Source organism: Tachysurus fulvidraco, chromosome 17, assembly GCF_022655615.1.
Source record: "Tachysurus fulvidraco isolate hzauxx_2018 chromosome 17, HZAU_PFXX_2.0, whole genome shotgun sequence".
In the NCBI taxonomy this organism is placed as follows: domain Eukaryota; kingdom Metazoa; phylum Chordata; class Actinopteri; order Siluriformes; family Bagridae; genus Tachysurus; species Tachysurus fulvidraco.
In genome coordinates, this window is record NC_062534.1 from 11,237,598 (window position 1) to 11,255,031 (window position 17,434).

Genomic DNA, 17,434 nt, shown 5'->3' on the forward strand with positions numbered 1-17,434 from the left:
AGTTGATTATGACAAAGAGCTTCTTTGTTTTGTTCTGCAGAGATGGTTTGACCTTTATATCAGTACACATTATATTAATGCAAACCGTTTATGCTAAATTGCTACAGAGAAAAGGTTTTAGAGGTCAAGCTTTGACTTCTCAGATTTCATATAAAATGTTAAAATGCTTACTTCAGCACAGAAAACACTCAGAAACTAAAGTCACAAAACCCAGTACTCCATCAAAATAAATTAATTGTCATAATTAATTAAGCCTAAACATACTGAACAAAATGCTTTGTGGAAACATAGGGTTGACAAAAGCAGTTCAATAGCCAGAGACAATATATTAAAAAAAAAAAAAACACTCCAGTAGCCCAGGTTAGAATAGCTGCTGAGCTTAACTTGAAAGCCAAAAATGAAAGCCAGTGGTTTGAATTCTTTGATGTATTTCCTGAAGGGTTTGCGTCTTTGCATGTTACACATGGTTTTTCATGAAATCATAGCATGTGCATTAGATATATCTTTTTATCAAACATTTTTTTAACTATAATATTGCAAATCTACTAAAATAATAAATAATAATTATTTTATTTTTAATGAATAATGATAGTGTTAGTGTCAATGATACATGATAGTGTCAATGCTATTGTGGTTACATCAAACTGTCAGTAAGTAATTCTGGATTTACTCTCCATTGCTTAAAAAGCAGAATCACACATAACTGAGACACACCTATTTTAGGAAAATTCCACCCTGCACACACAATTCTTGTGAAACTATCTGTATAGGAGAAGTCTGAATACAGATGTGCACAGCATCAATATTAAATCCTCACTATGTACATGTAAATGAAATTTGCATACCTATGGTGTTTTCATAACACTTAATGTGTAAATAAACAGAACATAATTTAAATAAACAAGAACAAAGTTATCTAAATGTAACAGAAGCAACTGTTGTTAACCTACTCATAGAAGAAAATATTTTGTTAAATGAAGATGTTGAAGGTACCTGATATTGTGGGACTTGCGCTTGATCTCTGTCCAGCACAGGTTCATGATCAAAAGATTGGAAGGTTTGATGTTGTACTCGCTGCACTCAATGGGCACCTCTTGCCCCTCAGGGTGCCCCGCAAACTTGCAGGGCACACAAGGGCATTTTGGCCACAAGGGTTGATCTGCAGCTACAAGACACACAGACAGATTATTTGTGGGTAAATCTCAATGAAATTTTTAACTCATGGCAAACAGAAACACTTTTTATCTATCTGTTCCTACACACATTGCACTGTTGTATTTGTGAATGCATCTACTATTACTCAAAGAAGGGCAGGGATTTCAAGTACATCTGTAGTAAAAGAAAAGCACAACACAAGTCACAAAAGAACAAAGCACAGCACAAGTCCCATAATAAGGGAGCCTTCCCCAGCAAATGACGTGGAGCACATCAAATATAATTTTGTTATAATTTTATTCAAATATAAATATTATGACAGTGCAGGACTCTACAGTTCACCATCCATGAACAATTCCCACAATAATCTGCAAAGAAATTACATAGTAAATAAAGGCCTTACCTTAATTTGGAGTTCATCCACAAAACTAATGCTTTCTTATACGTATAGACAAATACCCTTGATCTACTTGATTTCCTTTGTGTCTGAGCCTGATTTAGTATGTCTATGTGTAATCTAAAGACATGGCTGAAATATCACAGAATTCCTCTCAAAGACACCATTGTCCTTTGCTTTCTACATCATGCCACCCTTGCCAGCACACCTACCAGGCGAGGAATGCACAGCACACCACCCAGAAGGCAGGCACTGGTCAAGCACCTGCCCCATGCCAAAATACAAATAGCTCAGCAGGATTGTGTCCAACTCTAACAACAGCACACAAAAAATGGTTTTTGGGGCAATATTAAAGCAGAGACAATAGTGTTGATTAACCATTCAATGATTCCTCAAAGATGACATGAGGATTAAACCTTGAGAGGTACCAGACTCATGCTAAAGTAACCAGACAAGATAGAATATAAATCTCATTATTTTAAATTCCACAAAAGCCAAAAGCAATACCAAATTAAATATCAGTCATCACATTATTGATAAAGATATTGCAAATAAACAGAAAATATAAAATTGTTCAATATATCTTAATCTTCTCGTCTTATAAAAATGATGCAAGAGACAACATAGGATTAAAGGCAGTTTTCCTTTACATCAGTTTGTGACCTGTAATTCCAGAATTTTTTTTTAATGTGATTTTTTTTCTTTTTTTTTTGTAAATTAAAGCCATAAAGAGAGATAAATGATAGGCAGTTCTGTTTGATAGACAAACTGAGCGCAAGCAAGGAAAACTTTGCCAGACCTACAGATTGCTGAAACTGATGGCAAAAAGGTTTTCATCTTCTTGTGCTATATTCAGTAAATATTCTATTTTTTAATTCAGTTCAATTTATCTGTATTGCGCTTTTAACAATTTCCCATTTTCTCAGCTTTACAGAAGTATGGAAACAGAAGAGAGAGAAAAATAAATAAATAATAATAATAATAATAATAATAATAATAATAATAATAATAATAATAATAATAATAATAATAATAAATATAGCTGCAAGCAGCCATTCCGGGGTCAAGCCGATCAGGTGCGCTCAGAACATGTCGCTGATGACCCAAACCAGGTTTCGTAGCGATATGGCATTGTTTTTAAAATCTTGTCACCACTAGGTGGCGCTGTAACGAACCGTTGCATGCACCCTCAGGTCATGACTATAATGACATATCCCAAGTTTCCTGTCGACACGCATAAGTTTTGCGAACATACAGCCTCACGTCTGTTTTGGCGTGCTCGCCGCCATGTATGTTGCGATGGTTTGGTATCGTTTGACTCAGCATGCCTCAAGGAGTCTAACAACACCTCCTTCATGATTTTAGACTAAAGTTTGCAGTAGTTATAAGTGAAAATAGCTATTTTTCAAATCTTGTGGCCACTAGGTGGCGCTGTCACGAAACGTTGCATGCACCCTCAGGTCATGACTATAATGACATACACCAGGTTTCGTGTCAAAATGCATAAGTTTTGCAAAGATACAGCCTCACGTCTGTTTTAACGTGCTCGGCCCCACACAAAATGGCCGTCCGAAAACCGTTTGGTATCGTTTGAGTCGGCATGCCTCAAGGAGTCTAACAACACTCCCTTCATGATTTTAGACTCACGTTTGCAGTAGTTATGAGCAAAAATAGCTGTTTTTAAAATCTTGTGGCCACTAGGTGGCGCTGTCACGAAACGTTGCATACTTCAGGTCATGACTATAATGACATATCAAGTTTCGTGTCGACACGCATAAGTTTTGCGAAGATACGGCCTCACGTCTGTTTTGGCGTTCTCGCCACCATGTATGTTGCCACGGTTTGGTATCGTTTGACTCAGCATTCCTCAAGAAGTCTAACAACACCTATTTCATGATTTTAGACTCAAGTTTGCAGTAGTTATAAGCAAAAATAGCTGTCTTTAAAATCTCGTGGCCACTAGGTGGCGCTGTCACAAAACGTTGCATGCACCCTCAGGTCATGACTATAATGACATATACCAAGTTTTGTGTCGAAACGCATAAGCTTTGCGAAGATACAGCCTCACGTCTGTTTTGGCGTGCTCGCCACCATGTATGTTGCCATGGTATACGAGAAGGCATTGGTATTTCAAAAAGCTTTTGATAACTTTTTGTCTCGGGTGTCTCTAGATGCTAGATACCAAAAGGACTTGCAAATCGGACAAACGGTCTAGGAGGAGTTCGACAAAGCAGGTATTATGGAAAATTCAAAATGGCGGAAAGGTATTCATCAGAGAAATGATGTCATGTGGTGCATTCGATTCGGCATGAGCAAAAGATCCAAAATATGCAAGAACTGTGTCTCTAGGCCTTATCAGTCAGCAGTTATGAACATGAACATAATTGGATTTTGGACTGTTGGTGGCGCTAAAGGGTTTGAGCTAGACACACCAAAGTTGCTAGAGTAACTTCGAAGACGCCTCTACATGTGTGAAAAATTACATAACTTTCCTACATACGGTTCTATGGGCTGCCATTGACTTCATTGGAAGAATAGGAAGAATAATAATAATAAATATAGCTGCAAGCAGCCATTCCGGGGTCAAGCCCATCATATGCGCTCAGAACATGACGCTGATGAACCATACCAAGTTTCGTAGCGATATGGCATTGTTTTTAATATCTCGTTGCCACTAGGTGGCGCTGTCACAAAACGTTGCATGCACTCTCAGGTCATGACTATAATGACATGTCCCAAGTTTCGTGTTTAAAATCTTGTGACCACTAGGTGGCGCTGTCATAAAACGTTGCATACACCCTCAGGTCATGACTATAATGACATATACCAAGTTTCATGTCGACACGCATAAGTTTTGCGAACATACAGCCTCACGTCTGTTGTTGCGTGCTCGCCACCACACAAAAATGGCCGTCCGAAAACCGTTTGGTATCGTTTGACTCAGCATGCCTCAAGTAGTCTAACAACACTCCCTTCATGATTTTAGGCTCAAGTTTACAGTAGTTATAAGCAAAAATAGCTGTTTTCAAAATCTCGTGGCCACTAGGTGGCGCTGTCACGAAACGTTGCATGCACACTCAGGTCATGACTTCAATGACATTTACCAGGTTTCGTGTCGACACGCATAAGTTTTGTGAAGATACAGCCTCATGTCTGTTTTGGCATGCTCGCCACCACACAAAATGGCTGTCCGAAAACCGTTTGGTATCGTTTGACTCAGCATGCCTCAAGTAGTCTAACAAGACTCCCTTCATGATTTTAGACTCAAGTTTACAGTAGTTACAAGCGAAAAAAGCTGTTTTTAAAATCTCGTGGCCACTAGTTGGCGCTGTCACGAAACATTGCATGCACCCTCAGATCATGACTATAATGACATTTACCAGGTTTCATGTCGATACGCATAAGTTTTGCGAAGATACAGCTTCACTTCTGTTTTGGCGTGCTCGCCACCATGTATGTTGCCACAGTATACGAGAAGACATTGGTCTATCAAAAAACTTTTGATAACTTTTTGTCTTGCGTGTCTCTAGATGCTAGATACCAAAGAACATGCAAATCGGACAAACAGTCTAGGAGGAGTTCGAAAAATTAGGTTTTACAGAAAATTCAAAATGGCGGAAAGGTATTCATGACGGAAATGACGTCATATGGTGCATTCAAATCTGCATGAGCAAAGGATCCAAAATATGCAAGAACTTTGTCTCTAGGCCTTACCAGTCAGCAGTTAAGAACATGAACATAATTGGATTTAGGACTGTTGGTGGCGCTAAAGGGTTTGAGCTAGACACACCAAAGTTGCTAGAGTAACTTCTAAGACTGGCCTCTACATGTGTGCCAAATTACATAACTTTCCTACATACGGTTCTATGGGCTGCCTTTGACTTCAATGGAAGAAGAGGAAGAATAATAATAATAATAATAAGAAAACCGACAATAACAATAGGTGTCTACGCCCCTTCGGGGCTTCACCCCTAATAATAATAATAATAATAATAATAATAATAATAATAATAATAAGAAGAAGAAGAAGAAGAAAACCGACAATAACAATAGGTGTCTACTCCCCTTCGGGGCTTGACCCCTAAATATAGCTGCAAGCAGCCATTCCGGGGTCAAGCCGATCATATGCGCTCAGAACATGTCGCTGATGAACCATACCAAGTTTCGTAGCGATATGGCAATGTTTTTAATATCTCGTTGCCACTCGGTGGCACTGTCACAAAACGTTGCATGCACTCTCAGGTCATGACTATAATGACATGTCCCAAGTTTCGTGTCGACACGCATACGTTTTGTGAACATACAGCCTCACGTCTGTTTTGGCGTGCTCGCCACCATGTATGTTGCCATGGTATACGAGAAGGCATTGGTCTATCAAAAAGCTTTTGATAACTTTTTGTCTAGGGTGTCTCTAGATGCTAGATACCAAAGGACATGCAAATCGGACAAACGGTCTAGGAGGAGTTCGACAAAGTAGGTATTACGGAAAATTCAAAATGGCAGAAAGGTATTCATGACAGAAATGATGTCATGTGGTACATTCGATTCGGCATGAGCAAAGGATCCAAAATATGCAAGAACTGTGTCTCTAGGCCTTACGAGTCAGCAGTTATGAACAAGAACATAATTGGATGTTTGGACTGTTGGTGGCGCTAAAGGGTTTGAGCTAGACACACCAAAGTTGCTTTAGTAACTTCTAAGCCTGGCCTCTACATGTGTGCCATATAACTTTCCTACATACGGTTCTATGGGCTGCCATTGACTTCAATGGAAGAAGAGGAATAATAATAATAAGAAGAAGAAGAAGAAGAAGAAGAAGAAGAAAACCAACAATAACAATAGGTGTCTATGCCCCTTCGTGGGTTGACCCCTAATAATAATAATAATAATAATAATAATAAGAAGAAGAAAACCGACAATAAGAATAGGTGTCTACGCCCCTTCGGGGCTTGACCCCTAAATATAGCTGCAAGCAGCCATTCCGGGGTCAAGCCGATCAGGTGCGCTCAGAACAGCTTGACCCCTAAATATAGCTGCAAGCAGCCATTCCGGGGTCAAGCCGATCAGGTGCGCTCAGAACATGTCGCTGATGACCCAAACCAAGTTTCGTAGCGATATGGCATTGTTATTAAAATGTCGTTGCCACTAGGTGGCGCTGTCACAAAACGTTGCATGCACCCTCAGGTCATGACTATAATGACATATACCAAGTTTCGTGTAGACACGCATAAGTTTTGCGAAGATACAGCCTCATGTCTGTTTTGGCGTGCTCGCCACCACACAAAATGGCCGTCTGAAAACCGTTTGGTATCATTTGACTCAGCATGCCTCAAGGAGTCTAACAACACTCCCTTCATGATTTTAGACTCAAGTTTACAGTAGTTAGAAGAGAAAATAGCTGTTTTTAAAATCTCGTGGCCACTAGGTGGTGCTGTCACAAAACGTTGCATGCACTCTCAGGTCATGACTATAATGACATATACCAAGTTTCGTGTCGACACGCATAAGTTTTGCGAAGATACAGCCTCACGCCTGTTTTGGCGGGCTCGCCACCATGTATGTTGCCACAGTATACGAGAAGGCATTGGTCTATCAAAAAACTTTTGATAACTTTTTTCTCGGGTGTCTCTAGATGCTAGATACCAAAGGACATGCAAATCGGACAAACGATCTAGGAGGAGTTCGACAACGTATGTATCAGGGAAAATTCTAAATGGCGGAAAGGTATTCATGACAGAGATGATGTCATATGGTGCATTCGATTCGGCATGAGCAAAGAGTCCAAAATATACAAGAACTGTGTCTCTAGGCCTTACGAGTCAGCAGTTATGAACATGAACATAATTGGATGTTTGGACTGTTTGATCTAGACACACCAAAGTTGCTAGAATAACTTCTAAGACTTGCCTCTACATGTGTGCCAAATTACATAACTTTCCTACATACGGTTCTATGGGCTGCCATTGACTTCAATGGAAGAAGAGAAATAATAATAATAATAATAATAATAATAATAATAATAATAATAATAAGAAGAAGAAGAAGAAGAAGAAGAAGAAGAAGAAAACCGACAATAACAATAGGTGTCTACGCCCCTTCGGGGCTTGACCCCTAATAATAAGAAAACCGACAATAACAATAGGTGTCTATGCCCCTTCGGGGCTTGACCCCTAATATTATTATTATTATTATTATTATTATTATTATTAAGAAGAAGAAGAAGAAGAAAATTTATTAATACAAATAAATAAGTGAATATATACAATTAATTTTTTTAATTAATTTAAAAAACGAAACTTTGTTTTTATTTAAAATACTATATATCTATCCCTAATGAGCAAGCCAGAGGTGATGGCGGCAAGGAAAAACTCCCTGAGATGATAAGAGGAAGAAACCTTGAGAGGAACCAGGCTCAGAAGGGAACCCCTCATTTGGGTGAAACTCTACAGTAAATAATGTCCTTTCTGCAATAGTTTATAATAGTGCAACCGAGAGCTCCTGAGGAACTAATGAGTAATCATAAACACTGAGTTCAGCACAGACCTGATTGCTGATAAAAACCAGACCATACAGCTGACTGACACGACATTGGTTCAAAAAAAGGGCGGCTCCATTCACCATTCATTCTGCTAATGAACATACAGAAAAACCTTTTCAAACCTTCTTGGGATCCATGAAACTCAAATCCATTCATTAGACCGGGCAGACAATGAACCTCCACTGCTGCAAAAGTCCAGTGACAGCATTCTTGACACCATTCCATCTGATCCATGGCATGGTGTATATTCATCTTAGGCTTGTGTGCAGATGCTCTGCCATGAAAACCCATTTCTCGAAGATCCCAGCCCATAGTTCTTCTGCTAATGTTTGAAACTCTGTAGGGAATGATATGAAAGATGATACATGCTATGTGTTTCATTATTTGGCAACCACACTCTGAATTTATATTACTACTTTGTTGTGCTGTTGTGGCTCCTGGACTCTTCCAGTTCACCTTAATAACACTTACAGTTGAATGGAGCAAATCTGTGAGGGCAAAATTTGACAAACTCAAGTCAAGAAGCTTTTATTGTCATTTCAACCATATATAGCTGTTGCAGTACACAGTGAATGAGAATGTTTCTCCTGGACCATGGTGCTACATAAAAGCAAAGACAGAGCTAAGGACTTAGTAAGTAAGTCTTAGCCACATAAAGTGCAACTGTGCAACCTGGTGCAAACAGTGCAGGATGACAAAAAAGGCAGTGCAGGACTGAGATAAGCTGTTAGGTATAACCCATTTGACTGCCACCGTTTCTCTGTGAAGACTTTTAAGCTACGAGTTAGCAATGACTGACTGAAACATTGTTTACAATAAAAAAACTCTTACTAAAACCTTAACTAAAAAGTACATCTTCCTGATGTAAATCTATTACAGTTACACACGCCAGGGTAAGCAAAATTTAAGCACGATTGCTTAAATTTTAAATTAATCTAAAAATTAAGCAGTGGTCATCAAATTTAAACGTAAGCACCATTGCTGTGAAACAAACGGGAGTCTGGAGCTTGAATGACTGAGGAAAAAAGTTAGTGCATACGAGACCAGACAAAGACTGAGTGACTGAGAGTGGCTTATATAGGGTATGTGTTGATTGATGAATGAAGAGCAGGTGGTGCTGATTAGTACTCAGGGGAATGTGAACGCTGGTGAGTGAGAGAAGGACCTGGTGACTGTGACAGTATCCCCCCTCATGGTCCGCTCCTGAGGACCGGGGAACACCAGAGCGTCAAGGTGGGCGGCCTCTGGGTCGAGGTGCGGGTCTGCCTGGGTGAGACTCATGGAACTCCCGGAGAAGATTGGGGTCTAGAATATCATCCCGAGGCACCCATGAAAGTTCCTCAGGTCCATACTGTACCCCCTCCCAATCGACAGGATACTGTAGAATTCCACCTCGACGTCTGGAATTCACTATCTCCTTTACAGAGTAGATCCCTGTGTCTTCTTCTAGGGTAGGTATGGGCGGTACTTCTTCAGCACCAGGACCTGGGAGAGATGGGAGAGAGACTGGTGAGTAATATGGTTTAAAGTGAGATACATGAAAGACTGGATGTATACGAGAGGTGCGGGGGAGTTTAAGTGGAAATGCCACCGGATTGATATTAATGATTTCAAAGGGTCCGATGTACTGCGGATTCAGCTTTTTGCAGGGGAGCTTGTTGTATGTTCCTTGTGGACAACCATACCTTCTGACCTACTTGGTAGGACGGAGTGGATGAACGACGAGCGTCAGCAGCCCTCATGTCTAACGGCTCCCTGCAACTGATGATGCGCCGAGTTCCATACCCTCTCACGGATCCAGTAGTCAATAGACGGGACATCCAAAGGCTCATCTGACCAGGGAATTAAAGGTGGTTGGTAACCGAGTACACACTGGAAAGGCGTTAAGCCAGTAGTTTGCTGTCTCTGGGAGTTCTGTGCGTACTCGGCCCATGGGAGGTATCCTGGTGGAGCTGACAGAAAGCTCGGAGGAACTTACTGACGTCTTGAATTTTCCACTCCGTCTGACCATTAGACTGGGATGATATCCAGAGGATAGACTGACAGCCACAGGTAGGTGTTTGAAGAAAGCATTCAAGACTCTGGAGGTAAATTGAGTACCACGATCAGAGACAATGTCTTCAGGAATACCGAAATACCTCAATACATGCTTGAAGAGGAGTCCTGCAGTTTCCATTGCCGTGGGGAGGCCCTTGAGGGGGATTAACCTGATTGATTTAGAGAAACGGTTGACAATGAAAATGCAGGTCTTACCCTCAGAGGCAGGTAGATCTGTGGTGAAATTGACCCCTAAAAGTGTGACCACGGACAGTTGGGAATGAGAAGAGGATAAACTTTACCAGTGGGTAGATGATGAGGTGTCTTGGTGGTGGCACAGACTGAGCTCCTAAAACGAACCTCCTGCGCATCTTGGGCTATTTCGGGCCACAAAAACTTCCCCTGGAGGAGTGAGAGGGTTCAACTAATGCCTGGGTGACCAGTGCCAACAGAGGTATGTACTTGGTTGATGAGGGGCATGCGTTGAGATGAAGGAATGAACTGAACAATGTTTGGACATTCCGGTGGTGGACGGACAGTATTTACTCCTTCAAGTGTCCACTGAATTGGGCTGATGATCATGGAGGATGGTCTCTGGTTGGTCAGATTCCTCCTCAAGTGTGTGGATGCGGGATAAAGCATCAGCTTTCTTGTTCTTCACTCCTGGACGGTAGGTGATGGTAAAGTTGAAGCGAGTGAAGAACAGGGCCCATCGAGCTTGACGACGGTTCGACCTTTTAGCGTCTCGGAGATATAGTAGATTCTTGTGATCCGTGAAAACTGTAAATGGGGATTTGGCACCCTCTAACCAGAGTTCGCGGTTGCCTAGGTCATAATTAACCTCTGCCGGGGTGAACTTGTGGGAGAAGAAGGCGCATGGATGGAGTACCTGGGTCTTACTGTGAGGTTGTGAAAACTACTCACATTTTCTGGTGAGGGCTTTCAATGGAAGTGGTACATACTAGGACTCTGTGTGTTGATGACCTACGTAGTAAAGGCAGTTGAGGGAAGCAGGTCGACAAACAGTGAGAACTCCATCTCTTCACCTCACCAGTTTCCCAAGAGAGCTCCGGGTGGTGTTGTATAAGCCACGGACGCCCGAGAATGATACCCGAGGTGGAATTCTCCAAAACCAGAAGGGTGATGTCCTCCACATGCAGTGCTCCCACTGTCAGCATCACGGGTCCTGCACTATGGTGTATGTTGGATCCGTTTAATGGTTTGCCGGTGATGCAGTGGGCTTGCAGTGCCTTTGGAACTCTGGTCTTGGGGATCTGAAGGGCATTACATAGGTTCGAGGAGATGAAGTTGCCCACTGAACCGGACTCGAGGAGAGCTGAAATAGACAGAGTGGAGAAAAGCTATCAACACTTGAGTTTGTAAGGGTGAGTGAAAGGGTGGTTCGGACTGGATAAGACTCACCGGGTGTCGTGGTGGGCGAATGGGGCATGGTGTGACAGTATGCTCCGAAGCTCCACAGTACAGACTCAATCCCTGATTAATACACCGTTGACGCTCTGACAGTGAGAGATGCATGGAATCCACCTGCATGCGTGTATGTTCTGGAGGAGCGAACTCTGGTCAGCTGGGAGATCTGGTTGGTGAACTTTCCATCATTAGACACCCTAGTCAGCGATGATCTGTGCGAATGGACAGTTGAATGAATCTTTCCAATTCCATTTGATCATCATAAGAGGCGAGATGTATCCGTAATAATGGATCCAATCCATTACGATAGGCTGTAATCAACGCCGTTTCATTCCAGCCACTCACAGTTGCTAGGGTGCGAAACTTGAAAGCATAGTAAGTTACTTTCATGTCCCCTTGTTGTAAGAGATACAACTCGTCATGTGCTGAGGAATCAGTATCACGAATATGAAATATTTCCTTAAAATGAGAGATAAATAAAAGCATATGACTGTACCGTCTGGGAGTTCTGATGCCACAATGAATCTGCCCATTGGAGAGCCTTTCCTCGGAGATGTGAGATGATGAAAGCCATTTTAGAGCACTCGGTGGGATATTGTTGAGGTTGCATCTCGAACACTAAGGAACACTGAAGCAGAAATCCGGTGCAATTCTCTGCCTAACCAGAGTAGGGCGGTGGGCTGGCCATGGGAGATGCAATTACGGTCGCAGAAGAAGACAGTGCTATGACTGGTGTGGTGGTGCCGGATTGTAGCGATGAGCAAAGAAGATCCACCAATTCGCGAATGAGATCCGACGCTGGAGCGTTCATCGTGCTTCCTGTAGAAGTCTGGTCTTCTGTCACGTTACACACGCCACGGGCCAGGGTAAGCAAAACCAAAGTGATGCTTATTGAAGTCCGTGAACATATATATCGAAACAGAACTGAATGAAGCACCACAAAGTTGCAGAATGCACAAACACACATGCTGGGGATAACACAGGGATGAGAGACACAGGATCATTAACTGGAGGTAGTAGATGCAGGAGATAATCCTGTTGCCCCAAAGGTGAGGGAGAAGGAAGGAGAGCCGAAGTCGGTGAAAAAATCACATTAGTGCATACGAGACCAGACAAAGACTGAGTGACTGAGAGTGGCTTATATAGGGTGTGTATTGACTGATGAATGTAGAGCAGGTGGTGCTGATTAGTACTCAGTGGAATGTGAATGCTGGTGAGTGAGAGAAGGACCTGGTGACTCTGTGATACTAGTTTAGTTTGTCTACAGTAATTATGATTACTTTTTATTCTTTTGTACAGCTAAGTCATTTCAACCATATATAGCTGACACAGTACATAGAGAAATGAAACAACATTCCTCCAAGACCATGGTGCTACATAAAACAAAACAGAGCTACATAGAACAACACAGAACTAAAGACTGAAAGTAAGTTATCCTAGCCACATAAAGTGCAAAAACAGCGATTGAGTCAATGTGCAAGTGTGTGTGTGTGTGTGTGTGTGTGTGTGTGTGTGTGTGTGTGTGTGTGTGTGTTTGTTTGCTAACAGTTCAGATCAGGGTGTTCTGGCAGGTGGCTGAAGAGTGTGTGTGGGGGGTGTGTGGGGTTATCCACAATACTGTTGGCTTTGTGAATGCAGTGTGTGGTGTAAATGTTTGTGATTAAGGGAAGAGAAATTCCAATGATCTTTTCAGCTGTCTTTACTATCCACTGCAGGGTCTTGATATCCAAAACGGTGCAATTCCCAAACCAGACAGTGATACAGTTGCTCAGGATGCTCTCAATGGTCACTTGGTAAAACATAGTCAAGGAAGATTGGCTTTCCTTAGACTTTACAGGAAGTAGAGACACTGCTGGGCTTTCTTGGTGATGGAGCCGGTGTTGAATGACCAGGTAAAGTTCTTCGCCAGATGAACACCAAGGAATTTGGTGCTCTTGATGAGCTCCATGGAGGACCTGTCAATGTTCAGTAGAGAGTGGTTGCTCTGTGCTCTTCTGAAGTCAACAACCACCTCTTTAGTTTTATCAACAGGATAAGCAAGCTCTGAATAAATCTCAGAGTTGTGAGTATCTTTGCAATATACACATGCTTCTATCTATACTAAGTATACCCAATATTAATTCAACCTCAACCTTTCAACCTTTATAACTGGCACCAAAACAATTTATAGCTACATTTTACTTGTAAACAGTAACTCTACATCTGCTCCATACAGCTCTCCACTGTTGTCCTACAATGCAGAGTATTTGATCCTCTTCTTTTCTCCATGTATTCTCACTCTTCCTTTATATCCTTACATGGGTGCTTCTACTACTGCTATGCTGAGGACACCCAATTTATTTTCCTCTTCCTCAGACACCACTGCTTCTGCTCTGATCTCAGCATGTCTGGCAGACATATCACCATAGATGAAAGCTCAGCAGTTGAAACTCAATAACAGCAAAACCAAACAGGTACTTCATCCCCGTGTATCTTGTAATATCCCTGGACAACAAACTGATCTTCGACCAGTACTTGCAAATTTGGGGTAACCATAGAGAATCAACTGCCATTTTTCGTGCACATTGCTAATTTGACGTAGTCATGTCAGTATATCCTTTACAATATCAGAAGGATCAGATAGACAGGACACTCCGGTGCTTGTTTAGTCTCTTGTCATTGAAACTGGATTACTAAAGCTCACTGCTGACAGGTCTACTACATCTGAGCACAATATGTTAACACTATGGTCCTGGAGAAATGTTGTCTATATTCAATACTTTGTTCAGCTATATATGGTTGAAATGACAATAAAAGCTACTTGATTTGACTTCTTTTTACTTGATAAACCCAAAAATAGACCAACACCCTCTTATGTCAAAGCTCTTATCATTCCCACACTGCATCATGTTCCCTCAGATCTTCTAGCACTGCTCTACTGGTCCCATAATCTCTTCGGCTAAAAGAAAGGTATGAATCATGACAATTCTCTGTTCTGGCACCTAGGTGGTGAAAAGAACTTCCCAGCAATGTCAGAACAGTTGAGTCACTGACCTTCTTCAAATGACAAGTCAATATCTTCCTCTACCTGAAATAAAATAACACTTTCGGTTTCATAAAAATAAAATAAACACACAGCAAAAAATTTAGTAATACTGATGTAATGAGGTCAAAGGTTTATGTTTAAAGAGTAATTTATGACACATTTAACAACACAGCTCAGCCAATTACAATAACAGGATAGAACAGGCCATGCCATGGTCAACCAAAGAAATTTAGTGCATGTGGTCAGTGTCATACCCAGAGGTTGTGTTTGGGAAATAGACATATGAATGTCTATTTCCCAAAGAAACCGAAAGTGTTATTTAACTTGTCATTTGAAGAAGGTCAGTGACTCAACTGTTCTGACATTGCTGGGACGTTCTTTTCACCACCTAGGTGCCAGAACAGAGAATTGTCATGACACCATTCTGCCAGCAGTTGAAAGGGTGGGGGGTCAGCATCTAAGTGCACAGACCATATGCCAAATTGGTCTGCATGGCTGTCGTCCCTGAAGGAAGCCTGAAAGACTGCAAACAGTTTGCTGAATACAAGCAGACTAAGAACATGGATTACTGGAATTATGTCCTGTGGTCTGATGAGACCAAGATAAACTTATTATGGTTTTATATGGTTTAAGGCGTGTGTGGTGGCAACCAGGTGAGGACTACAAAGACAAGTTTGTCTTGCCTACAGTCAAGCATGGTGGTGGGATTGTCATGGTCTGGGACTGCATGAGTGCTGCCAGCACTGGGGAGTTACAGTTCATTGAGGGAACCATGAATGCCTATATGTACTGTGACATACTGAAGCATGATCCCCTCCATTCAGAGACTGGGCTGCAGGGCAGTATTCCAACATGATAACGACCCAAAACACACCTCCAAGACTACCACTGCCTTGCTAAAGAAGCTGAGAGTAAAGGTGATAGACTGGCCAAGCATGTCTCCAGACCTTAACCCTATTGAGCATCTATGGGGCATCCTAAAATGCAAGGTCTCTAACATCCACCAGCTCAGTAATGTATTCATGCAGGAGTGAAAGAGGACACCAGTGGCAACCTGTGATGCTCTGGGAACTCCATGCCCAAGAGGGTTAAGGCAATACTGGAAAATAAAGGTAGCACAAAACATTGGGCCCAATTTGTACATTTTCGTTTAGAGGTGCACTCAATAAAATGAACATAATGACCTAATCAGTTTTATGATATAGCATTATGACCACTGATTAGGTATTTAGTAGGTGGGATATATTGGGTAGCAAGTAAACATTTTGTCCTTAAAGCTAATGTGCAAGTGTAAAGGTTTGAGCAAGAGCCAGTGTTGTATAAAGTACTAGAAAGCAATACTTGAGTAAAAGTACAATCGTACTAGAAAAAGACTTTGGTAGAAGTGAAAGTCACCTTTTAGAATATTACTCAAGTAAAAGTCTTAAAGTATCTGATATATACTGTACTTAAGTCTCAAAAGTAATTTTTTGATATTTAATGTACTTAAGTATTTGAAGTAAAAGTAAAAAGTAAAATTTCAGTGATTTTCGGTAGGCATAAGGGGTTTAGCTCTCAGTGACAATTTAAAACAAAAAGAGTTTTATATTATATATTATATGACTACATAGTAAGCTGAAAGTTATGGTATTATTAAATGGCAAAAGGACACCAAAATTTTGGACACCAAAATTTTATGCATGATGTAATGAGGCCAGTCTTGAATCAAATCAGTTTATGTATGTGTGCATTCTCTACAAACAGTGTGTCCAATGAATGCAGTCACTAATAAACAAATATTCACAAGACAAAGACCAAATCAATAAATGTTATTTTTATTTAGTATTAATATTGCATTAATATTTTGTTTGTGCTATCAACTCTGGTAATAAGCATAGTGACATTTCACTGCTTTTGGTTGCTTTTGGTTGGCACCGTTATAGATAAACGCCTCCAGCTCTGAATGTGCGTGCACGCTGTGCGTGCCTGTGCTTCTCCGTAGAGCGTACGAAGGATGTGCAGTGATTCGTGTGATTTTTACTTTAAGACTTGTACTTGAGTAATATTCTAAAAGGCAACTTTCACTTCTACCAAAGTCTTTTTCTAGTACAATACTTGTACTTTTACACAAGTATTGCTTTCTAGTACTTTATACATCCCTGTTCAGTATACACAATGCATCACAGTTTGTTGGATGGCTGTGTGTGTGCGTCTTACTTACCTTGGTAGCAAATGGCACCAGGATACACTATGGGAAGAAGGCAAAGTCAGTGTGATGTTTTAGGCAATGTTCAGCTAAGAAACCTTGGGTCCTTCAATCAATATGGATGTTACTTCGACACATACCACCTAACTAAGCATTGTTGCAGACAATGTACACCTTTTCATGGAAACGGTGTTCGATGATGGCTGTGGCCTCTTTAAGCGGGATAATGAGCCTCATGACTTGTACACAAGGATATTATGGAAGAGACATCTATCAGAGTTCTCTCATCGGTTGGTTCATTATGAGGTTAACAGGAAATGGGGCAAACACTTTTTCACACAAGGCCATGTGGGTTTGGATTTTGTTTTCCCTTAATAATAAATACCTTTATTTTAAAACTGCATATTCTGTTTACTTGTGTTATCTTTGACTAATATTTAAATTTGTTTTATGATCTGAAACATTAATGTATGACAAACAAAAAAATAAACAATCAGAAAGGGGCCAACACTTTTTCATACCACTGTATATCTAACGCTTCATTTTCCAGTGAGACTAATCTGAACTAAAATGTTCATTGTGATGCTCACCATATAGCACAATATAATGTGACCATACGTACAGCTGTTCTGTGCTGCTCTGTACGTTGGATGGCACTTGCTAGTTGAA

General features: G+C 41.0%; 1 protein-coding gene across 4 annotated transcripts in view; it reads right to left on the reverse strand.

The window, feature by feature from the left end:
- The window catches only part of drp2 (dystrophin related protein 2), a 160,653-nt gene that overhangs the window by 92,903 nt on the left and 50,316 nt on the right, over positions 1-17,434 (reverse strand). For 2 of the 4 annotated variants that reach the window (XM_047802573.1, XM_047802571.1), the window contains exon 3: positions 994-1,165. In XM_047802573.1, coding sequence (XP_047658529.1) covers positions 994-1,040 — 47 coding nt within the window. In that variant the 5' untranslated portion in view covers positions 1,041-1,165. Of the gene's footprint in view, positions 1-993; positions 1,166-1,263; positions 1,480-1,558; positions 2,072-17,434 lie in introns of those variants that run through there. The other 2 variants (XM_047802572.1, XM_027135579.2) reach the window with 2 other exon arrangements.